At 32.3% G+C, this 26,766-nt stretch overlaps 2 protein-coding genes and 1 pseudogene across 16 annotated transcripts in view; all 3 read right to left on the reverse strand.

The window, feature by feature from the left end:
• Positions 1-9,664, reverse strand: part of LOC102661118 (disease resistance protein RPM1) — a 25,237-nt gene extending 15,573 nt beyond the window's left edge. Inside the window, exon 1 of one of the 2 annotated variants that reach the window (XM_041004721.1) lies at positions 9,554-9,664. The gene's annotated coding sequence lies outside the window, so the exon portion shown is untranslated. Of the gene's footprint in view, positions 1-9,093; positions 9,187-9,553 lie in introns of those variants that run through there. The other variant, XM_041004723.1, reaches the window with a different exon arrangement.
• LOC100798933 (disease resistance protein RPM1) overlaps positions 4,107-26,766 on the reverse strand; it is a 25,879-nt gene continuing 3,219 nt past the window's right edge. For 7 of the 14 annotated variants that reach the window (XM_041004734.1, XM_041004731.1, XM_041004730.1 and 4 more), the window contains 2 exons: positions 22,311-26,318; positions 4,107-5,102 (listed from right to left, as the gene is read on the reverse strand). In XM_041004734.1, coding sequence (XP_040860668.1) covers positions 4,226-5,102; positions 22,311-24,136 — 2,703 coding nt within the window. In that variant the 5' untranslated portion in view covers positions 24,137-26,318 and the 3' untranslated portion in view covers positions 4,107-4,225. Of the gene's footprint in view, positions 5,103-20,557; positions 20,813-21,404; positions 26,319-26,766 lie in introns of those variants that run through there. The other 7 variants (XM_041004738.1, XM_041004727.1, XM_041004736.1 and 4 more) reach the window with 6 other exon arrangements.
• LOC106799813 (imidazole glycerol phosphate synthase hisHF, chloroplastic-like) lies at positions 8,441-14,940 on the reverse strand (annotated as a pseudogene).

The following is a 26,766-nucleotide window of genomic DNA, read 5'->3' on the forward strand; positions in this document are numbered from 1 at the left end:
CATGAGCTGAGTTGGAATACTTTAATTATAGAAAGATTTTGACAGACGTCATGCCTAAGATACTTTTTGTGGTTCTTGTAATACTTATGGTCCACCCTAATCTCAGGTTATTGTTAAGAAATTCATATATAAATTTTATTCCAATGCTAAGAAACAGTAGGAAATTTTAAAAAATCTACATATTTATATATATTTTTATTATAACTTAATTATTATTCAAATAAAATAATTAATTTATTTTTTAGTTTTTATGTATACAAATAATACATATGAATAATTAAAGAAAATTTTAAATATCAATTAAAAAAATTGATTGAGATCCATTTTAAAAAAAATAAAAAAGATTGAAGCTTGATTGGAACAAGAAAAAAAAAGATAAGAACAAAAATATTGTGTGCAAAACTCCATCAACACCTATTATGTAATGATAAAAATAAATAATCTTAGAGTCGTAGTCTATCACTTAAAAACTCTAAAATTAAATGTATTTGAGTTAAAGTAGTTATGGGATGTGTGATTTTCTAAAAAAAATTTAGAAAGTGTGTATGTAAGTGAAGACAAAATACTAAAAGACCTCGTGTTGATTTGTGGGGGCAATCATTAATCTTGAAAACAACATAAGCATATTATCGAGATATCGAAAAGGATTACGGAAGGTTTTGACCAGTGAAGACTTCTAACCAATAAAATAGTTGAGTAAAGTATCATCATATGAAATATTATAGTGTATGAGCCATCTAGAAATTGATAACAATAACATTGCAAAAGGTTGTTTTAAATTTGAATGAGTACTTTTTTGAGTAAATCACTCACTGGCTTAAATAAATATTAGTTTAATATTTTTTCTTATGTTAAAATATTTTATCTTTATAATGTAAGTATTTTTCTATAGTTAGTTTGTAAAAAATCATTTGATAAATTCATGTGTTAAAAAAGTTTATTGATACCATATGGTATCAATAACTTTCAATACATATATATTTACTTGTCGTTTCATTTAGATACCCACAGCTTATGTCTTTCAATGACATAATAATGGACTTCAAGTACAATTTCTTTATTAGTTAAGCAATTTTGGTCCTGTATATTTCTTTATTAGTTAAGTAATTTTTGAAAAATAATTTTATTTTATACGTAGAAAAAATGCGAAGTAGCAACCAGACATTGATGACAAACAGCAACTGATACAATTCATCATATGTTCAAGATAGCGACCACATGTGTGACCGAAATTATAGCACAAGGTGGTTTAAATTTTGAAATTGAATTCTAAATATTATAGCGACTGATTAAATGTATGAACTAGCCACCGAATAAGTTTTGCTATTTCACTCTGAACAATTTTGAATTAAATATAGACATTGAAACTCATGCAATTCGGTCGCTATTTAAAATTTTGAATATTGAATATATTATAAATATTTCATACATAATTAAAAACACAAATAATATTAACCTACAATCATAAAATAATTTACAGTGTGATTTTTAGAAGAAAAAAATTGTGAAGAGATGAGAGAAAAAATTATACAGAGGGAAAGAGTGGCGGTGAGGATGAGGGGGTCAGCTGCCTTTAGGGTGAGGAGATGGAAATTAAGCAAGAGGATCAAGATTGACAAGACACAAGACTGAGCATGTGAGTGTATAGGAAAATAAATGGAGAATGACAAATAGTAAGATATATTATTTTACGTATATTTTTGGACAACTTTTGGAGTTGAATTGATGAGAAAAATATTTCAAAAATGGAGAAAAAGTTGGAGGATGTGTTTTGGTTTTGTACGATACTGTGCAATAAGGGATTCGGAGGAAGGTTGAAGCACAATTGGACAAGGTATAGATATAGGAACATACAAATTAAGGGCCAACATGTCAAGAATTATAGAAATAAAATAAGAATTAAGCAAGATAACAGGAGAAAATAATGTGAAACTACTTCAAACATAATGAACAAGAGAACTGAAATAACAACTAAAAATAGAAAAGATGAAATAGATAGAAAAGGAGAAAGAAGGCGCTACACTCTTAGAAAGTGATAAGTTAAATAGGAATTCACAACAAAGGTATTGAAACCTTAGATGAGAACCAAAAAGAGGGGGCAATGGTCTACTCACACTTTAACAAGAGTAACTCTTCAATTTATTCAAGTTTATCTATTAAATGAGTAATGACATTTCTATTTTTGAGTTTATTCCAAGAGGCTAACACTAATTTTAAAGAAATGTAAGAAAAGACCCATGTAAGCATAGCTTAAAGCTCAAATTACAACTTAAATTAAATTTGTAGAATTTTTTTCTTCATTAAAGGACAACAAAAAAAGTATGATAATCATATTAATTACATTTAATAATACTAATACTACTACTAATAGTCCACTTATTATTATTATTATTATATGGCAGTTGTTTAATATTTAATTTCAAATACCTTTTTAAAAAAGAAAAAAAAAACCTCTTGACAAAAAAAATGCTTTTTTGAAAAGTTATTCTCCCTTGACCCTTCTTTGTCAATAATGATAGGGAACATATTCTAATATGTATATCCTTAATTAATGAAAAATATAATTAAGATGATGCTTTCACTAGTAATTACCTTGGTATGAATACACTATCTGAAAAATTAAATTTAATTGTTCAACTATATGCTATCGTATACAGTTACAAAAATCACAATTTTCTTGTTATTAATTTACCCTATAATTTTCCTGATAAATGAAGCTTATAGTAATGCTTTCATTTCAAGTTTCCTTTTTTTTTTTTTTTTTACTTTTCAGAATAGTTTTAACCATCTGTAAAAAATGTAGTTTTATTGACAATTTACATTTATAATTTAATATGATTTTTACAGAAAAGGGTTAACATTCGATCTATTGTCTTCGAAGTGCCTAAAACAATGGATCAAAATTATATCCATGAGACTTCAAACTAAAAGGCTTGTAATTCTCTTCAACTTAGGTGATTACTGGTTAGACTTTTACAGTGAGGGTTTACTTGAAAATAAGAGAATAAAAAAGTGACGGTAATTAAGAATTGGTAAAAGCATTAGCAGAATGAGTCATTGATCATTAAAGGATTGGTAAAAACTATAGAGAGTGTTATTTCTTTCAGAATTTGAGTATAACCACAAAGACATCTTTATAGAATAAAATGATTGACATCATAAAATTGGAAACAATATCTATACCATAGTCGCTTTAGGAAAATGTTGCATTGTTAATTTTGTTACAATGATTTTAGTGTAGTGAATGGAACCATCCACGAGAAAACACTAGCAGAGGAAATTTTATCAAAATTAAAAAAAAAAAATTCTCCTCATCCAGAAGTTATATCCAGAAGTTATACAGTGACAAATTGTTTTTCTCCTCATTCAGAAATAGAAAACAGATTTTCAATGAATAAGGTCTTACCATCTGTGAAAGAGGAATTCTCATAACATGGTGCAAACATGATGTATCTAAGAAGGCACTGAATCAAAAAGCCAAATGTCTTACATCATTACCATTAATTCAGAAGTTAATTTTATCACTTTGCTAAAGAAATTAAGATAGGTCCACATATTCTGTTTATTTGGAGACTTGAAGGAACAATGCTGAATTCCAAGGCAGTTTTCATGATGATTCAACGCTATTGTTGCCAAAGTACCAATTCAAGTAGAAGTCCGTGACACTTATAAGTAATCTTGAAAAGGAACATGCAGAATAAACAAACAAAAAAAATGCATATACTCAAAATTAAAGAGAGGGTATGAGAAGCAAAAGCATACAAAATACTTTATGAATCAAATAAAACTTATCTGTTAAAAGCTAATATCATTTTGAATGAAAATTTCTTGAAGAGTTTGTTAAGTAAAGAAATTGTTTCTTGTTGTTTCTTCTGTATGCGAGTAAATTTATATAATAGAATGAATTTTTTAAGAATAAGATTTATATTTTTTACAAGAAACAATTTCTTAAAAAAAATATTTATATGATACATAGATAACAACACCAAACAATATCATAATTTAGTGAAAATAAAAAAATTATAACAATATATTTCTTACATTGAAATAAAATTTTATATAAATATTTGACAATAACATAATCCTGAAAAAAAAAACTTAAAAAATCCACTTAATAAAATTTCATTTAAAGATAGTGTAAAGAGTTGACAATTGCAATAACATTTATATTCAGCTTAAGAATAACAAAACACTCACTTTGAAAGACGGACTTTTTTCATTCCCACTATCTTTCTATTATCCATTGACGACGTTGTCCTCTGTTGAGATTAAAGCTTTCTTTAAATTCATCTGACATATGAAAACAATGGAAAACCTTAAGCTTTGGTAACTTGTCAATACCACGAGGCACCTCTGTCAGTTCGCGAATCCTGAATAACTTGAGCTTTTCGAGAGAAGGCAATGCTCCATCTTCAATTACGATGGATTTCAATTGATACAAATCTGCCAGTAGTATTTGCTTTAGGTTTGGAAACCCCCTGTTTGGAAACTGCACAACTTCACTATTGTATGCATGAAGGAGTATACTAAGGTGCGTCAAATTTGGTAGATCTTTAAGTAGTGGCAATGGATCATGTGTCAAGTCGGTGAATGACAAGGACAACGTAACAAGATTTTGGAGCTTGGCAACCCAGTTTGGGAACTTCTTTAACCGCCCCATAAGACGAACCTTCTGAAGTACAGGTGCCAATACATCAAAATGCAAATCCATCTTCGTACGATAACTTGTTGTAGTAATATATAACTTCTCCAGGTGTTGCATCTTGTTTATCAAGGAGCACAGAAAACTTTTGAATCTTGGCTCAACTTGTGTCAAGCCCAACACCCTTAATTGTGTAAGTTTTTCCAACCCTTTTACTACTTCTTCTGTATTATGGCTGATGTTCACTCTACGTAGTGTTTGTAGGGATGTTAGATCTCCAATGCCACCATCCATTTTAAGCCCTTCAAAATCACTCAGAAGGTGTCTTAACTTTTTAAGCTTGTAGATCTCCCTTGGCATCACATGCACATAAGTTTCTCTTAGATCCAATGTTTCAAGGTTGTGCAGCTCACCAATTAATTTTGGAAGATGGACTATCTTCGAACATAAGCTTAAGTACCTCAAAAATGATAAGTCCCCCAAACTTTCGATGCGCGGAAAATCGTCCATTGGAGCACCTGCAAATTGAAGCACCCTTAATAGCCTGTACTTTGTAGGCATACTCTTTACCAAGGATTCTGACAATTCTTCATCACTGAAAACATGAAGTGATCGAATGTTCGAGCTTTCAACACTTCCCGTCAAATTGTTGGAACCAGATGCTATTGTTAGGCGACGAATCATCCCACTTCTGGACAAGTTCCCACGCTCACTAGCAGAATGGCAAAAGCTTAAATCTTGATTCTTCTCGCGGATCATTTCACGTACTACGTCATGAACACGACACCTTTTAATTTTGCCAAACTTTGTAAATGAAGATACTTGAACCAAACTTCTTTGGATCAACTCATTCAAATATTTTTCTGCCACTTCTTCTAAAGTTTGTGCCGCTTCATCAGATTTGACAAACCCCTCAGCTACCCATTGTAGAATCAATCTCCCGCACTCAACTTCATAATCTTCCGGATATATTCCGAAATACAAGAAGCATGGTTTGAGATGGTAAGGCAAATCATAATAACTTAAACCCAAAATCTTTGTCACGGGAGTTAATTTGGGATGCTTTCCTAATTCTGAACTTAGATTCTCACTAAATCTTTGCCATTCACGGGCATCTCTACTTTTGCGAGATAAAAGGCCACCAGTGGCCACAATAGCTAGTGGTAAACCTTCACACTTTTTAACAATTTCAGTTGATATGCCCTTAAGATTGTTTGGACAATGCCCATCTAATTCAGATCCAAATGCCGTTTTACAAAACAATTCGAAAGATTTGTCATCAGTTAAAGGTTGCAACTGATGCACTTGAACAAGAGAAGATGTCCTACAAGACTCTGCAACCTCACGGTGCCTGGTTGTGATTATTATCCTACTTCCATTTTCAACATCAACTAAAGCAAATTTCATTTCCTCCCAAAAATTTTCATTCCACACGTCATCAAACACGACAACATACCTATTGTGGCTCAAGTGATTTCTCACCTCACGTATCAACGATGCTTTATCCATTGTAGAATCCTCTCTTTTTTCTGCTTCTAGAAACTTGAGCAACAACCCTTCTATGGTGTATGACTGAGACACTGTGATCCAGACATGGCGAGGGAAGTGTGTCTGGACTTTGTCAAAAACTTTCTTGGCAAGAGTAGTTTTTCCACTTCCTCCCATTCCTACCACAGAGACAACAGTGAGCTTTTTCCGCCCCTCTTTCAACCATCTTTCCAATGTGTGTCTAGGGCGGTCAAAGCCCACAACCTCAGCCTCCTTAAGAAACAGAGGAGCCATTCGAAGGTTGTCGAAGGTGATGTTTTGGTTTCCTCCAGAAGATTGAATTTGGGAGCAATCCTCAGTTTTGTTCCTCTCCTTGATCCCACGAAATTCTGATTTCACGTCCTGGTTCATGTATGCAAATTGAAGACGAGAGGCCGTAGTTTTGACGAAATCAATAGCCTTACAAGGTAAAGATGCACATCCAGGATCATCAGCAAGCTGCCTTTCCTCATGGATAATGTATTCATCAACGATATCTTCCATGCAAAAAGATGTTTCCACCAGCTGCTTCACCTTTGCTTTGAGACCATCACGTGAGTTGCCTTCTTCAGCTGCTGCCATCTTGTCGACATCATGAATCATGGCTTGAATCCCATCAAGTTTGTCGTTCATGTCTGCAGCATCTTTTGGAACCTCCATGACTGAATTCACTGCTTTCTTTAAGGGTGGAAGCAAATAATCAACAGCCAAGGACACTGCAATTTCTTGCAATTTCTGCATCTTAGTATAGATCTAGTTTCTGCTATTGTTATGTGTTGAGAGTGAGATGAGAAGAAAGTAAAGTGTGTCTTTCAAGAGGAAGACATTCACTTTCCCTTGGTCATTCTTTAGCGTTCAATTATTGAGCAAGTTGCACGTAGGGCATAGTCAATGAGATTGTCTTATTGCTGATCTGTTAATGTAATTAAACAAATAAAAGAATTAGTGAGGAGCAAGTTGCAGGAGCGTACCCAGTGAGATTGTGATTGTAATTTACCAATAGAAAAAAAAATGTCACACTTTGGAAATACACGTAATTCTGAGCATCTTTTAAAAAAACTTTTCTAAGATGTTTCTTTGCCGATGGATGTAAATATTTTGCTTACTTTTACTGAACAAAACTTAGGAAGAAAGGAACTAAAATATTCAGAAAGGAACTAAAATCATTTTATGACTTATTTTTTCCTTTTCTACTTTACGAGTTCTTAAATAATTTAGAAAAAGATTACCCTAAAGGTTCGTTTGCCCCCAAACTTGTATATAATTTCGCATTTTTGGTATTGCACTTTAATCAGAATTAGAGTTTTAGTTTGATAATCTATGTTAACTTTTAATGCAAACTTTTATTATGTTTATTATTGAAATAAATTATAATTTTGATTGGAAGAGAATACGACAAGTACCTATATACTGCATCAACTTGTCCTTTTGCTGAATAGGTATATAGTATGAAATTACTACGATTGCGTAGTCCTAAGCCAAACTAATATCTACGTGCCACCAGAGTTTTATTAACTCTTGTCATAAATTGAAAATCTTTGGCTGATTTGTATATATATTGGCCGGAATCATAGACATGTGAGTATGTGACATCAGAACGTACAATATATTTTTTTATATTAAAAATATTTTGAGTAGTGTCTCGTCATCTTAAATATATACATAGCAAATAACCATAACCAATATCAAACCCACAAGAAACATCACACACTATACCATACAGGTGACACATGAAACAATTTTGTACTAACAAATGGTCAGAGTGATAGTGCTGCTTATTATGAAGTGCATCTCAAAATTTTACCACTTAAATGCTTATGATCAAATTTGAACTTCTATGCCTTCCTTCAACAAATGCTCTTTTACCGACTGAATAGGCACCTGCAATTAAAATGATTTGGTTTGGGGAAACGTTTTGTTATCATTTTTTGAAATGTTACCTTGCTTTCACTTTGTTCATTTTAAAAAAAACAAATTGCATAAAAAATAGTGAAAACAGGAAATAACAAGTTGTTTTTACTGTTTACCGTACAAACTTTTAAAATCAACAAAACAAAGTGAAAATAAAATAGCATTTTTATAATTTAAAGTGAAAGCAAAAACTGAAAATAAAAAACATTTTCTCAAACCAAATGATCCCATAGTTGTTTGTGGTATTTTTAAAAGACAAAGGGTTTTCTAAAACCGAAAATTGCCTAAAAAAATTTCAGATAATTAGACAAGTTATTAAAAAAGTAAAGTTTTGGTACTTTCAAGAAAAGAAACAGTATCTTCTCAAAGAAGCACTAAAAAATCCATATCATAGAAATTTTTGCTTCAGAACTATCCAAACACACACATGATAATAATAAATGAAAATGAATCAATACAATAATTGATCCGTAACATAACATGGTTAACAAATCAAAATCATTCCCATCAGCATTAAGAAATTACCAAAACAGAAGCAATACCGCTTTCCTGTGAAAAATGCCGGCAGCAAGTGCTACTGTTTCATTTGTTTTATAGAACACCTCAGAGAAGTGTTGAGGAGCACCAGCACCGCTACTTGCAATAACAGGGATACTTACAGCATCTGATATCAATTTAATTAAATCTACATCAAATCCTTTTCCTTGACCTGAAATATTGACAAAAGTAAAATGAAATTAGAATAAAAGAAACATTTTATTAAATATATAATCAAATTACCCCAAAATGTCTTACATTTTTTCAAATAGAAAAATGTTTATAAGAGTAAAAAGAGGGAAAGTACAAATAGGAGGAAGAATAAAAGATCATACAGAAATAGGAAAATTTAGACAAAAACATAACAACGAACAAGAAAAAAATTCATGAATGCAACAAGACACTCCAATCTCATTGCACATAAGAAATAATTAAAACAGCCTTAAGAATGAATCAAATAGAGGACATACCCATACCTATACTGATAATATTAATCCACAATTCCGCATAACAGGTAGAGGGTCAAGGTAGAGGGCATATATCTTATTTTACTCTCCCTCAATTGTGAAGACTGGACTAGTAATGAGTCATCACTCATCACACCTTTGAAAATAGTTCAAGAAAAGAGAAAGTCATTTTTATCCCCCTTTAGTGTCCATATATTGCAAATAAGAAAGTCATTCTATTTTATAAAATTTATGGATGATGAAAATGGTCTAGACAACAGTCAAAATTCTGAAAATAAATAATTTTTAAAATTAATTAAAAAAAAACTGCTTTTACAAGTAAATGACAAAAGCCTTATTCCATTAGGTAAGGCCAATTACATGAATTACACAATGTCATTTGGAGTAGTGTTCAAAGAAAAAACCAAACTGCACTTAGTGAAAAGAAAATATAGTGAAATATAGTTAAAGGATACAAAATTATATTTACCATCGCAATCAATGCAATTACGTAGTATTTCACCGGCGCCAAACTCTTCAACTGCTTTTGCTAGTTCATAAGCACCAACTGGCCGGCCTTCTCGTTTCCCATTAACCTTACAATAAACATAAGTAATGAGATAAGAAAAATAAATTAATACTGCAGGAAGTAAGAAGTCAAATGACTAACTATCTTCATTTTTTCACATCAAAAGAAATTCCAAGAGATCCATGAATTAGAATCTCATGATAACCATTGACTAAAAAAATAGAAGGCTAGATGCACGAGGAAAGTGATGATCGTAGTCCCCTTCTAGTATTGCAAACATAACCAGCAGCACTAATTACATACAAGTAGAGATAAAATAAACTTACTGTACATTGATACCATGCATATTCTTCTCCATTTGGACCTGAAACAACATAAAATGGTTTTTGAATATTTTTAAATTTAATATATTTCACATAAAAGAGCACTATCAGACCTTATTTACTTTAACTAGAAATCGAATTAGAAACTAATTACCCTACTGCACACTAGAGCACATTTCCTCCCCCACCCTCCACCCCCAATACCATAATAGAGTACTGTATACAGCTCAATATGATAGAGTACAAACATAAGAAGTCCCTACTTCAAATTCAAACAATTGGTAGGCATAATTCTTTAGGACCACCTTAAAAGAGGTCAGATCAGCCTCTTATTAATTAGACTCTTATTAGAGTAAGAATTTAGATAATTCAGAGCCATAAAATATAAAATAAAGGAAAAGAAAAAGCAAGCTCTTCACCTGAATTTGAAACCCTTATGGTCTTCAATTGCACATCATTATGATCCTTTACATACACTCTATGGGGATCGATACTACCGACCACTGCCTGCAAATTGAAAATTAATTGGAATGTAGACAATTGATTCCATATATGCATACACACTGATGAACTATTGTTAAAGAATAATGCCAATCATTTACATATCAGTTCAGGGAAGAGGTTCTTTAACATCTCCCTGAAAAACATTAACAAATGTCAAAATATATGCCCTACCTCTACAAGAATCTTAAAAGAAGATACAGACATCCAACACTTGTATTTGTAATCACTCTTTTGTCATCATTCACATTCACAGAAACTTTAAATTCATTTTTTTCTTGCCAACATATAGTGATGATGGAACAAATTGCAGTTGGTGCAAAGGAAAAAGGGATAGGAAATTTAGATGCCAGATGAAACCAATTTGAAACAAAAGCATGACAGCAACTATAACTGGTAAATAATTGGCCTGTCCTCATCCCCTTTGGATTAGTATAATCTATTATCAATAGACACTGAACCCAAAAAAACTTAATACAATACTAGAGTACAATGAGTTTGACGAGGTCTAATTTGAATTTAGTGAATTATTTAACAATTTACTTTCTCCTAAACATAAGATAAGAGCATGTACCACAGTTTTCTAAAAGATAAACTGAAGTGCTTATCCCAATTATCAATCCAAGCTACCCAATAGCTACATCTAATAAAGCTGATCGCCAAGTGGAGTACAACACTTCCTAATTTTTGTCATGTGATGTGGTTATGCCCAAGACAGTTAGTGATACGAGTACAGAGAACACAGAGTTTGGGAAGGAAGACGCTGAGGAAGAAGATGATCTGAGTAAGATGGGAGAAGAGGATAGAGGGGTGCAAAGAGAAGGAAAGCCCAAAAGGAAGGTTCTCAAGCCCAATTATCTAAAGGATTATGTTTAGGAGAGAATACTTCATCATACTTAGCCTTATGCCTAACAAATAGGAAAATTACGAATATATACTCATTCAAAGGATAATGACAAGCAATTCTGTTATATGCATATTCTAGAATTATTCCCGAAAAGACAGCTCAGCATAATTCTGTTACTAGACCATCTATATAATATCATGTAAATAAAGCATAAGGCAATGAGAAGATATTTTTCCTTAATTACCTTCTTCTTCTTCATCTCTTCTGTGGAGGGTCTGGACCTCGAAATCCAGAAGCTATCAGTTAGTTAACTAGTTGTATCAAATATATCCCTTGATTATAATAATTACGTAAAATAAGAAATTTGAATCAAATATGTCCTAAGTTATAAGCTGTAATATAGAAAAAATCAATGGCTAGTCTAACGGTTTCAAACAACGACATATATCATTTGCATCAAACACGAAACTTCTTCATTAACATTATAAAATAGGTTCCAAAATTATCTTGGTACACAACTTTGGAACCATTTCAATCCGGATCAACCTTAGCAGAGACCAGGTTAATTGTCCCAAGAGTAGCATCCATTGTTTTTCAAAAGTTTTTAAGATAATATTAAGAATAATCATAGAAGAAATTAATAATAGTACTGGCACATGTAGCAATTAGGTAGACTAAAAAATAGTACATTCCTTGTTTTCCACAATAAAGTAATGTTTTTGTATTCCAACATGCCGAAGACTACCATCCATTCAGCATGTATACAGCTAAAAGGAATAGTTAATTAAACCAACTTCATTCCAATTTTAGGATTTCTTTGATTCTCCGTCTAAACTAAACTTGGCAGCGCAAATTAAAAATCAATTCACCACACAGCACATTATTGGTAGAAAAGGTTGTTGAGACTAAAAGAAAATGAAAAGCAAAAATTAGCGCAATCATTTTCTATGTTAGATATCAGAGCCAAACTACTGATTAGTGTGTCAAAGACAAGATCTGAGTACAACATTCAAACTCTCAAAGCAAAGTGTAACATTAACAATGCATCATAAAAAAAACAAGTAGAACATAACAGAGTAGTTTCTTAGGTGCTTTAGTACTAGTCTTCTTGTATAAATCAGAATTGAAGTTTCATCTTTATGACTTACATTTTATTAAGTGGATTACCATGATGAAATTCCAATTCTGATTGGAGAACACTACTACAAAACATTTAAGTAACTGTGGTTCAGTTTGTCCAAAACAAATAAATGAACTCGAATAAATCAAACAACAATAAAAATAAAAATAAAAAGAATGAAGCAAAGATACACAAAGTAGTAAACTAGTAACTATCTATCAAGAAACCAACCAGAAGTTGAGGAAGGTCCATAAAGAGAGCTAGATGGAAAGTCCTCAAAGCTTCAGCATGCATTAAACACATTATTTCCCTCATTCAAACTCAAGTAGCCTCGTTTCTTTGAGTTCTTGCCCGAAGCCATTGCCTGAGCCTCGAAGAGAAGATCCCCCATCAAGCCACTACTACTACTTTGAAAAGAAGGATCATTGAACTCAATGTCAAGTTTAATGTCTTGCTCTTGGGATGGTTTATAGTACTGGCTTAAAGGGAGCTCCAACTTGGGTTGGAAAGCCAAAGAGGAGGAGGAAGAAGAAACGCCTCGATCGGAGTCTAACAAAGAGGGCTGAAAAAACTGAGAGAAGCCTGAAGAAACAGGGAACCTGAATCCATCAAGGTGAGGGAATTGGGTGGTGAGAGGAGGGTCAGAGAGGTTGTTGTTGTTGTTGTTGTTGTTGTAGCTTGGAGAGGCGCAATAGCGCTTGAAGCGAAGAGGGGTGCTTAGCATTGGTGCTGGTCTTTGGAAGGTGAAGGAGAGAGGGGAAGGTGAATAGGATGAGGAGAGTGGAAGAGGTGAATGGTCTAAGAAATTGTGAGGTGATGAAGAGGTGAAGGGTTGTCTATGTTGGAGAGGGGAACTAAGAGGGGAATGATGAGATGCAGTTGGAGACAGAGGGTGTTGTTGGTATTGTTGTTGTTGTTGGTATTGGTATTGTTGTTGTTGTTGATGATGTTGTTGTTGGTTTTGATTGAACAACTCAAAACTTGTGGCAATGTCGGGGTTTGATCCTGTTGGGGTGAGGCATGGGAAAGGTGTGGTTGGAGGGGTTGGTGTTGTGGAACGATTGTGTTGATCATGCTCATCTGAATAGAGAGGGAGACCCTGCCTTTGGCGGCGTTTGATCCCTGTGTTCCAATAGTTCTTGATTTCATTGTTTGTTCTCCCAGGCAACTATGTCACAAACAACAACAACAAAACAAACCACAGTTCAAAATCTAAATTCAAATATGATTTCGCATGCTAACTTTTAACTTGATGTGTTTCAAATTTTCAACTTATATGCATATCTTTTTTCTCAACAGATGTTAAACCAAATGAAAGAGACAGAAACATAATTTGACCATAACATGTCAGGTAAATGAAAGAGTATATTTAATCAAGTTACATTAAGGATCACTTTAATATGACAGGTCTAATATTTAAACATGTTATTACCAGCCATCACTTTAATATGACATGTCTAACATTAAACATGTTACACCAGCCATCACTTTAACAAGACATATCTAAATAGATGTCACATTATTAGTAAATGGCAATTAAATTACCAGAATCAAAATTAACAAAGTTTTTTTTTTTTCTTCTGAAAGACTAATATTAAATTTCACCAGGTTCCCATGCACTGACAAACATGTTAAACCTTTAACATAACATGTCAATAAATAATTCATAATTTTATTGTATCTCGAGTTTTTGATTAATTTAGATATATTTGTAGATACTATATATTCATTAAAAAAATTGCTTTCTGGAAATGCATACCAAAGCAGCCATTCTGGCCCATTTGTTCCCAAACTGTGCATGAAGATCAACAATGAGCTTCTCTTCCTCAGGTGAGAATGCACCCTTCTTCAAATTGGGCCTCAAATGGTTAGCCCATCTAAGCCTACAACTCTTGCCACATCTATTCAACCCTGTGTTCCTCTGAACTGCATTCCAATTCCCTTCACCATTTTGCCACATAATCCATGAGGATAACATCCTCTGCAGTTGTCCAAGGACCCTTCTTCAGAGCCACATCCTCCACATTACCACCACCCTGATCACCACCGCTACCGACACCGCCACTGCCACCACCACCACTTTCATCGCCACCAAACATTGCCAGGAATCCATTTTCACCATTGCTTGCATCATCACTAATTGCCATACCCTCCATCAAACTCCAACTCTCCTTCCAAAATCTTAATGGTGGCAATTAGAGAAATTACTTGATCAACTTCTCCCCTCTTGCTAAAATTTTCTCCCCATAGGCCAATTGCTTAATTTTTTTGTCCACGTACGTGGTAGATAATAATACTCTATGCATATACACGTTAAGATGGGGTGTGTGTATCAAACTCCTTGATGCACAGGTTAATTATTCCTGAGTTCCAAATAAACTATACCATAAAAAAAATTGTTACCGTGTAGTAACTAGGAAGTAATTTATGACGGTGGTGGTGGAGGCTGCGACGGGGGGTGGTCGAACTATGGCAGCGAAGAGTGGTGGAGTGGTTGCTAAATTTGCGGTTCCGAATAACTCCAAGAGCCAATGGTTCCTCCTAAGTCCTAGCTGTTATGTAAGCTCATAACAACTCAGATATTTGCTGCTACAAAAGGACATTGTGGAAATTGAACAGAAGGGACAAGCATTTTGGGCAACACGGGTTGGTGCTCAAAATAGCAAATCCATCACACAACACTTGGGTGATGAAGAACTTTAATTTGCATTTGCATGTGAAACATGTGGCATGCGTTGTGACTACTTTTGAGTTTACTACACAGAATAGTACTGGGTTGGTTTTAAGGTGGCATGAGCTGAGTTGGAATGCTTTAATTATAGAAAGATTTTGGCACACCTCATGCCTAAAATACTTTGTGGTTCTTGTAATACTTTTTATGGTTCATCTGTCATGTTATTTCTAAAAAAATTATACATAAATTTTAATCCAATGCTAAGAAATTTTTAAAAAATCTACATATTTATATATATTCTTATTATAACTTAATTATTATTCAAATAAAATAACTAATTCATTTTTTAGTTTATATATATATATAAATAATAAATATGAATAATTAAAGAAAATTTTAAATATCAATTAAAAAAATTGATTGAGATCCATTTTAGAAAAAATAAAAAAGATTGAAGCTTGATAGGAACAAGAAAAAAAAAATAGGAACAAAAATATTGTGAGCAAAACTCCATTAACAAGACTCAAATTTATAGGAAAGAGTATGTAACGAATTAAAAAAAAAAATAGTCTTAGAACGGTAATATCCTCATTGACAACAGTAATATCCACAATTTTAAAAAAAAAATTGTGATAAAAGGGTTCATATCCTTTTGCACTACTGTTTTCTTTTATTCCTTCAAAAAGCTTTTTTTTTTTCGGAACCTGGACATACCGGCATCGACCTCTCTCTAGTCTCTTTTTTCTCCGAAACCTTCCCCTCCCACTCCTTCTCAAACTTTTAATGCCACCCCACCCCACCATCTCTTCACTTTCCTTAAACTTCTCATCGAGCCAGAGCTCACTCCGTCCTCCAACATCGTCGTGTTCCCTCATCGCACCACCACCCAACCTAGACCCCAACGTCAGTCACGTGCAACACCACCCACTGCCTTGCTACCGGCATGCGCAATCCACGATGTTCGAAGTTGGTCGAAACGACATCGTTGGAGTCATGGTTACTATTCATACTCTGTTCACGGTCATGGTAGGTACTCTTTAATTTGATTTGTATTTTATTATGAGATGAGATTGCATTGAGTGATTTGATCTGTTTGGAAAAAATGTAATTTTTTTGTGAAATTTCATCTCTGCGTTTGCTTCATCTATTTAATCTGGTTTATTGGAACTATTCACCTTCTTCCTTTGCTTCTTCACTTTGTTGTTCTTGTGGTTGGAGAGTACAAATTCTATGAAAATAATGGTTTTTTTGTGTACGTTGAAGAAATCAATTCTACCACGTCACTTTGAAGAACTCGAAAGAAATCGTTCCTTAGACTAAGAAACCAAAGAAGCATGCTTTAACTAGATATAAAGCTCACAAAATAGATCTGTGGGTTCAGAGTGTGAAAAACGAACTGAGTTGAATTAGTCCATATTCTATATAAACCTTATTTTTAGAAGTCCAGTGAGGGTTGATGGTTGATGGCCTATTGGACTGTTTCAAATTGGGTCATTTATTTTACTTTTTTTAGACTAAATTTATATATTTTTTAAAAAAAAAATATTGGGTCAAAATTATATGTCCGTTTGAATTTAGACCCATGATTTTTTACTCCAGCATGATGGGTTGGCCTAAATAAGTATGATTTTATTCGAATCAATATTTTATCAGCTCAATTCGACACAAGTTGATAGACACGATTCATTCTTTCTGCTCTAGCTAAATACAATACCCGTGAGTTTTACGAATTCTCATTTGAATTTATTAAAAAATGTAATTTAAATTTATAAAAAAAATATGTTAAGAAATAAAACTTGTATTAATTTGTAGTTTTTTATATACGATTTCTTGTAAATAATATTCTTAAAATAATGTGTGTATTTTGTTAAGATAAATAATATCAATTGTCAATATTTATTAATGAGATTATGATTGAAAAATAAATATATATAAATGTTTTATTTTACTGAAGTAATTTAGTTAGCATTTTGTTGTAGACTAAATTTTCAATGTACTTTGCGTTTCATTTTGCTCAAATAAAAAACACAACTCTTTTTGATTGTGTATATCTTGATAACTTAACATATAATTAATTGTGTAGGACAACATCCACATAATATTATTAGTTATTTTTGTTTAAGTTTCATTGCTCTTTTATTAATCCTCCAATTAATTACTCCAAGAATTAATTGTCAATATTAACAATATTATCATTTTTTTAAACGAGTGGTCATTGTTCTCTATGTGATATCTACACAGTAACATTCCGAAGATGAATCACACTAAAAAGAGAGGAATCCAGCAACTATATAGGTATGAAATTATAAAGTTAAGAATGATTTAAAGGAATTAATTGATATAATCTATATCAAGAAGATACATCTATTTTTTGGTAGTTTATCACTTAAAAACTCCAAAATTGAATGTGTTTGATTTGAAATAGTAATGAGATGTGTGACTTCCAAAAAAAAAAATTTAGAAAGTGTGTAAGTGAGGATAAAATAGGTTGAAAATTCTCGTGTTGGTTTGTGGGGACAATAATTAATCTTGAAAGCAACAGAAGCAGATTGTCGAGGTCTCGAAAAGGATTACTTACGGAAGATTTTGACCGGTGAAAAATTCTAACCAATGAGATAGTTGAGTAAGGTGTTACCATATGAAATATTGTGTGAGCCGTCTAGAAATTGATGATCAGGAACAAAAAGGTTGTTTTAAATTTGTATGTGTACTTTTGAGTAAATCACTCAATGGCTTAAATAAATATTAGTTTGATATTTTTTTCTTATGTTTAAATATTTTATCTTTATAATGTAAGTATTTTTCTATAGTTAGTTTGTAAAAAATCATTTGTTAAATTCATGTGTTAAAAAAGTTTATTTTTACTTATAATAATAGTATCAATAATATAACTTTCAATACATATATATTTACTTGTCGTTTCATTTAGATACCCACAGCTTATGTCTTTGAATGACATAATAATGGACTTCAAGTACAATTTCTTTATTAGCTAAGCAATTTTGGTCCTGTATATTTCATTATTAGTTATGTAATTTTTGAAAAATATTTTTATTTTATACGTAGAAAAATGCGAAGTAGCGACTGAGACATTGATGACAAACAGCGACTGCTTTAGCAACTGATGCAATTCATCATATGTTCAAGATAGCGACCATATCTGCGACCGAAATTATAGCACAAGGTGGTTTAAATTTTGAAATTGAATTCTAAATATTATAGCGATTGATTTTGAGACAGACATTTGTTTATTTGAATCAGGGACCGAATATGTTTGGGTTGCTGACATGATTAAATGTATCAACTAGCCACCGAATAAGTTTCGCTATTTCACTCTGAACAATTTTGAATTAAATAGACATTGAAACTCATGCAATTCGGTTCTATTTAAAATTTTGAATATTGATTATATTATAAATATTTCATACATAATTAAAAACACAAATAATATTAACCTAAAATCATAAAATAATTTACAATGTGATTTTTAGAAGAAAAAAAAAAGAGTAAAGAGATGAGAGAGAAAATTATACAGAGGGAAAGAGTGGTGGTGAGGATGAGGGGTCCACAACATTGAGAGTGAGGAGATGGAAATTAAGCAAGAGGATCAAGATTGACAAGAGACAAGACTTAGCATGTGAGTGTATATGAAAAAAAAATGGAGAATGACAAATAGTAAGATATATTATTTGTTAAGGCTCAAGTTTATGATCTTCTCCTCACTTATATGGTGTTCAACCTTTTCACTTCTATTCGATGTGGAATTTTTCCTCACACTTGTATCTCAACATTATTTTATGTATATTTTTGGACAACTTTTGGATTTGAATTGATGAGAAAAATATTTCAAAAATGGAGAAAAAGTTGGAGGATGTGTTTTGGTTTTGTATGATAATGTGCAGTAAGGGATTCGGAGGAAGGTTGAAGCACAATTGGACAAGGTATTGATATAGGAACATACAAATTAAGGGCCAACATGTCAAGAATTATAGAAATAAAATAAGAAGCAATGTAACAGAAGAAAATAATGCGAAACTACTTCAAACGAAAATTAATATTATGACAACATAATGAACAAGAGAACTGAAATAACAACAAAAAATAGAAAAGATGAACAGACAGAAAAAAAGGGGAAAGAAGGCGCTACACTCTTAGAAAGTGATAAGTTAAATAGGAATTCACAACAAAGGTATTGAAACCTTAGATGAGAACCAAAAAGAGGGGGCAATGGTCTACTCACACTTTAACAAGAGCAACTCTTCAATTTATTCAAGTTTGTCTATTAAATGAATAATGACATCTCTATTTTTGAGTTTATTCCAAGAGGCTAACACTAATTTTAAAGAAATGTAAGAAAAGACCCATGTAAGCTTAGCTTAAAGCTCAAATTACAACTTAAATTAAATTTATAGAATTTTTTTCTTCGGACAACTAAAAAAGTATGATAATCATATTAATTACATTTAATAATACTAATACTACTTCTACTAGTCTACTTATTATTATTATTATTATTATTATTATTATTATTATTATTATTATATGGCAGTTGTTTAATATTTAATTTCAAATACCTTTTCTAAAAAGAAAAAAAAACCTCTTGACAAAAAAAATGCTTTTTTGAAAAGTTATTTTTCCTTGACCCTTCTTCGTCAATGATAGGGAAGATATATTCTGAATTAACTAATATGTATATCCTTAATTAATGAAAAATATAATAAAGATGATACTTTCACTGGTAATTACCTTGGTATGCATACATTTTGTGAAAAATTAAATTTAATTGTTCAACTATATGCAATGATATACAGTTACAAAAATCATAATTTTCTTGTTATTAATTTTTCCAGGTAAATAAAGCTTATAGTAATGCTTTCATTTCAAGTTTCCTTTTTTTTTTTACTTTTCATAATAGTTTTAACCATTTGTGAAAATTTTAGTTTTATTGACAATTTACATATATAATTTAATATGATTTTTTACAGAAAAGGGTCAACATTCCATCTATTGTCTTCGAAGTGCTTAAAACAATGGACCAAAATTGTATCCATGACACTCCAAACTAAAAGGCTTGCAATTCTCTTCAACTTAGGTGATTACTGGTTAGACTTTTACAATGAGGATTTACTTGAAAATAAGAGAATAAAAAAGTGACCGTAATTCAAAATTGGTAAAAGTATTTGTAGAATGAGTTATTAATCATTAAATGATTGGTAAAGACTAGAGAGTGTTATTCCTTGCAGAAATTGAATATAACCAAAAAGGTATCTTTATAGAATAAAATGATCGACATTCTGGAATTGGAAACAATATCTATATCATAGTCGCTTTAGGAAAATGTTGCATTGTTAATTTTGTTACAATGATTTTAGTGTAGTAAATGGAAGCATCCACGAGAAAACACTAGCAAAGGAAATTTTACCAAAATTATATATAAAAAAAAAATTCTTCTCATCCAGAAGTTATACAGTGACAAATTGTTTTTCTCCTCATTCACAAATAGAAAACAAATTTCAATGTATGGTAAGACCTTATTCATTGAAAGAGGAATTCTCATAACATGGTGCAAACATGATGTATCTAAGAAGGCATTGAATCAAAAAGCCAAATGTCTTACATCACTACCATTAATTCAGAAGTTAATTTTATCACTTTGCTAAAGAAATTAAGATAGGTCCACATATTCTGTTTATTTGGAGACTTGAAGGTACAATGCTGAATTCCAAGGCCGTCCGTGACACTTAAATCCCAGAGCCTACCAATTCAAAAACACTTATATTATGAGTAATCTTGAAAAGGAACATGCAGAATAAACAAAAAAAAAATAAAATGCGTATACTCCAAATTAAAGAGAGGGTATGAGAAGCCAAAACATACAAAATACTTTAGGAATCAAATAAATTAAACTTATATGTTAAAAGCTAATATGATTTTGAATGAAAATTTCTTGAAGAGTTCTTTAGGTGAAGAAATCGTTTCTTGTTGTTTCTTCTTTTTTAGGGAATAAATTTATATAACAGAATAAATTTTTTAAAAATAAAATTTATATTTTTTACAAGAAATTGTTTCTTAAAAATAAAATATGGTATTTATATGATACATGGATGACAACACCAAACAATATCATAATTTAGTGAAATAAAAAAATTATAAAAATAAATTTCTTACATTGAAGTAAAATTTTATATAAATTTTTGACAATAACAAAATCCTGAAGATCACAAAAAATATTGTGAGAAAAAAAAAACTTAAAAAATCCACTTAATAAAATTTCATTTAAAGATAGGGTAAAGAGTTGACAATTGCAATAACATTTATATTCAGCATAAGAATAACAAAACACTCACTTTGAAAGACGGACTTTTTTCATTCCCAGTATCTTTCTATTATCCATTGACGACGTTGTCCTCTGTTGAGATTAAAGTTTTCTTTAAATTCATCTGACATACCAAAACAATGGAAAACCTTAAGCTTTGGTAACTTGTCAATACCACGAGGCACCTCTGTCAGTTCGCGAATCCTGAATAACTTGAGCTTTTCGAGAGAAGGCAAATGCTCCATCTTCAATTACGATGGATTTCAATGGGAAACAATCTGCCAGTAGTATTTGCTTTAGGTTTGGAAACCCCCTGTTTGGAAACTGCAAAACTTCACTAATGTATGCATGAAGGAGTATACTAAGGTGCGTCAAATTTGGTAGATCTTTAAGTAGTGGCAATGGATCATGTGTCAACTCGGTGAATGACAAGGACAACGTAACAAGATTTTGGAGCTTGGCAACCCAGTTTGGGAACTTCTTTAACCGCCCCATAAGACGAACCTTCTGAAGTACAGGTGCAAATACATCAAAATGCAAATCCATGTTCCCACTATGACTTGCAGTAATATATAACTTCTCCAGGTGTTGCATCTTGTTTATCAAGGAGCACAGAAAACTTTTGAATCTTGGCTCAACTTGTGTCAAGCCCAACACCCTTAATTGTGTAAGTTTTTCCAACCCTTTTACTACTTCTTCTGTATTATGGCTGATGTTCACTCTACGTAGTGTTTGTAGGGATGTTAGATCTCCAATGCCACCATCCATTTCAAACCCTTCAAAATCTCTCAGAAGGTGTCTTAACTTTTTAAGCTTGTAGATCTCCCTTGGCATCACACGCACATAAGTTTCTCTTAGATCCAATGTTTCAAGGTTGTGCAGCTCACCAATTAATTTTGGAAGATGGACTATGCTTGACCTTCTGAAGCTTAAGTACCTCAAAAATGATAAGTCCCCCAAACTTTCGATGCGCGGAAAATCGTCCATTGGAGCACCTGCAAATTGAAGCACCCTTAATAGCCTGTACTTTGTAGGCATACTCTTTACCAAGGATTCTGACAATTCTTCATCACTGAAAACATGAAGTGATCGAATGTTCGAGCTTTCAACACTTCCCGTCAAATTGTTGGAACCAGATGCTATTGTTAGGCGACGAATCATCCCACTTCTGGACAAGTTCCCACGCTCACTAGCAGAATGGCAAAAGCTTAAATCTTGATTCTTCTCGCGGATCATTTCACGTACTACGTCATGAACACGACACCTTTTAATTTTGCCAGACCATGTAAATGAAGATACTTGAACCAAACTTCTTTGGATCAACTCATTCAAATATTTTTCTGCCACTTCTTCTAAAGTTTGTGCCGCTTCATCAGATTTGACAAACCCCTCAGCTACCCATTGTAGAATCAATCTCCCGCACTCAACTTCATAATCTTCCGGATATATTCCGAAATACAAGAAGCATGGTTTGAGATGGTAAGGCAAATCATAATAACTTAAACCCAAAATCTTTGTCACGGGAGTTAATTTGGGATGCTTTCCTAATTCTGAACTTAGATTCTCACTAAATCTTTGCCATTCGCGTGCATCTCTACTTTTGCGAGATAAAAGGCCACCAGTGGCCACAATAGCTAGTGGTAAACCTTCACACTTTTTAACAATTTCAGTTGATATGCCCTTAAGATTGTGTGGACAATGCCCATCTAATTCAGATCTAAATGCTGTTTTACAAAACAATTCGAAAGATTTGTCATCAGTTAAAGGTTGCAACTCATGCACTTGAACAAGAGAAGATGTCCTACAAGACTCTGCAACCTCACGGTGCCTGGTTGTGATTATTATCCTACTTCCATTTTCAACATCAACTAAAGCAAATTTCATTTCCTCCCAAAAATTTTCATTCCACACGTCATCAAACACGACAACATACCTATTGCAGCTCAAGTGATTTCTCACCTCATGTATCAACGATGCTTTATCCATTGTAGAATAAACACTCTGCGAAGAATCCTTTCCTTTTTCTGCTTCCAGAAACTTGAGCAGCAATCCTTCTATGGTATATGACTGAGACACTGTGATCCAGACATGGCGAGTGAAGTGTGTCTGGACTTTGTCAAAAACTTTCTTGGCAAGAGTAGTTTTTCCACTTCCTCCCATTCCTACCACAGAGACAACAGTGAGCTTTTCCCGCCCCTCTTTCAACCATCTTTCCAATGTGTCTCTAGGGCTGTCAAAGCCCACAACCTCAGCCTCCTTAAGAAACAGAGGAGCCATTCGAAGGTTGTCGAAGGTGATGTTTTGGTTTCCTCCAGAAGATTGAATTTGGGAGCAATCCTCACTTTTGTTCCCCTCCTTGATCCCATGAAATTCTGATTTCACGTCCTGGTTCATGTATGCAAATTGAAGACGAGAGGCCGTAGTTTTGACGAAATCAACAGCCTTACAAGGTAAAGATGCACATCCAGGATCATCAGCAAGCTGCCTTTCCTCATGGATAATGTATTCATCAACGATATCTTCCATGCAAAAAGATGTTTCCACCAGCTGCTTCACCTTTGCTTTGAGACCATCACGTGAGTTGCCTTCTTCAGCTGCTGCCATCTTGTCCGCATCATGAATCATGGCTTGAATCCCATCAAGTTTGTCGTTCATGTCTGCAGCATCTTTTGGAACCTCCATGACTGAATTCACTGCTTTCTTTATGGGTGGAAGCAAATAATCAACAGCCAAGGACACTGCAATTTCTTGCAATTTCTGCATCTTAGTATAGATCTAGTTTCTGCTATTGTTATGTGTTGAGAGTGAGATGAGAAGAAAGTAAAGTGTGTCTTTCAAGAGGAAGACTTTCACTTTCCTTAGGTCATTCATTAGTGTTCAATTATTGAGCAAGTTGCACGTAGGGCATAGTCAATGAGATTGTCTTATTGCAGATCTGTTAATGTAATTAAACAAATAAAAGAATTAGTGAGGAGCAAGTTGCAGGAGCGTACCCAATGAGATTTTCATTGTAATTTACCAATTGAAAAAAAAAATGTCACTTTTGGAAATACATGTAATTCTGAGCATCTTTAAAAAAAAACTTTTCTAAGATGTTTCTTTGCCGATGGATGTAAATATTTTGCTTACTTTTGTAGAATTTTACAATGGACAAAACTTAGGAAGAAAGGAACTAAAATATTCAGAAAGGAACTAAAATCATTTTGACTTTTTTTTCATTTTCTACTTTACGAGTTCTTAAATAATTTAAAAAAAGATTATCCTAAAGGTTCGTTTGTCCCCAAAACTTGTATATAATTTCACATTTTTGGTATTGCACTTTAATCAGAATTAGAGTTTTAGTTTGATAATCTATGTTAACTTTTAATATTAAAAGTTTTATTGCAAACTTTTATTATGTTCATTATTGAAATAAATTATAATTTTGATTGGAAGAGAATACCACAAGTACCTATATACTGCATCAACTTGTCCTTTTGCATATAGTATGAAATTATTACGTTTGGGTAGTCCTAAGCCAAACTAATATCTATGTGACACCAGAATTTTATTAATTCTTTTCATAAATTGAAAATCTTTGACTGATTTGTATATATTGGCCAGAATCATAAACATGTGAGTATGTGACATCAGAACATACAATAATTTTATTATTTTTCTTGACAAAATTAAACATTTATCTTTAAAAATATCTTCAATAATTGTATCTCGTCATGTTAAATATATATATATATAACCAATATCAAACCCACAAGAAATATTACACACTATACCATACAGGTGACACATGAAACAATTTTGTACTAACAAATGGTCGGAGTGATAGTGCTGCTTATTATGAAGTGCATCTCAAAATTTTACCACTTAAATGCTCATGATCAAATTCCAACTTCTATGCCTTCCTTCAACAAATGCTCTTTTACCAACTGAATAGGCACTTGCAATTAATAGAAAACTCGATTTCACTGCCTGAATAACATCATCAAAATCAGCTTAAGTACATTCTAAATATGCTATTGATTACTCCAGAAATATCCGTTTGGTTTGGGGAAGCGTTTTGTTTTCATTTTTTGAAATGTCACCTTGCTTTCACTTTGCTCATTAAAAAAAAATTGTATAGAAAATAGTGAAAACAGGAAATAATAAGTTATTTTTACTGTTTACCGTACAAACTTTTAAAATCAACAAAACAAAATGAAAATAAAATAGCATTTTTATAATTCAAAGTGAAAGCAAAAACTGAAAATAAAAAACATTTTCTCAAACCAAATGATCCCATATTCGTTTGTGGTATTTTTTAAAGACAAAGGGTTTTCTAAAACCGAAAATTTCCTAAAAAATTTAAGATAATTAGACAAGTTATTAAAAAAGTAAAGTTTTGGTACTTTCAAGAAAAGAAACAGTATCTTCTCAAAGAAGCTCTAAAAAATCCATATCATAGAAATTTTTGCTTCAGAACTATCCAAACACACACATGATAATAATAAATGAAAATGAATCAATACAATAATTGATCCGTAGCATAACATGGTTAACAAATCAAAATCATTCCCATCAGCATTAAGAAATTACCAAAACAGAAGCAATACCGCTTTCCCTGTGAAAAATGCCGGCAGCAAGTGCTACTGTTTCATTTGTTTTATAGAACACCTCAGAGAAGTGTTGAGGAGCACCAGCACCGCTACTTGCAATAACAGGGATACTTACAGCATCTGATATCAACTTAATTAAATCTTCATCAAATCCTTTTCCTTGACCTGAAACATTGACAAAAGTAAAATGTAATTAGAATAAAACAAACATTTTATTAAATATATAATCAAATTACCCCAAAAAGTTTTATATTTTTTGATTGGGTAAGTCTTCAAGATGTATTTTGTTTATTTCTGGAAGTTCAATTGCAGTTGGTGACTTCTTTGACATCTTCAAGTAGAGTGGATGTTACCTGTGCCATCCAAGGTAATTCGTCAACATATATAAGACAATTCTTCTTGGGATTAAATGTTCTAAACAAAGTTTAAGGATTAAGGAAAGAGAAAAAATCAAGAGAAAAATAAAATAAAAAATTAAAGAATTATAAGTGTATTCAGGACATTAACTAGAAAATAAAATGTACTTTTTTTTATTAAAAGATATTGGCATCAGGGTTTTGTTCTTAAAAGTCGCCAACAAATTGGACGAGACTCTTCCATCTCTTAATTTTAATTCATTTCTCCAAAGCTTATTATTAAATTTGTTTTCCATATACATCCCTCTCCCATGGCCAGAAATAAGGAACCGGAAAACACCGAAAAACCTGAAGAATATGCCTCATTATTCTTCATGGAAAAACCAAATTTCCTATCAGAAGAAAAATAATGAGCTTCATCCATATGAATGACCTGATTCTTCTC

This window comes from Glycine max, chromosome 8, assembly GCF_000004515.6.
Source record: "Glycine max cultivar Williams 82 chromosome 8, Glycine_max_v4.0, whole genome shotgun sequence".
Lineage (NCBI taxonomy): Eukaryota > Viridiplantae > Streptophyta > Magnoliopsida > Fabales > Fabaceae > Glycine > Glycine max.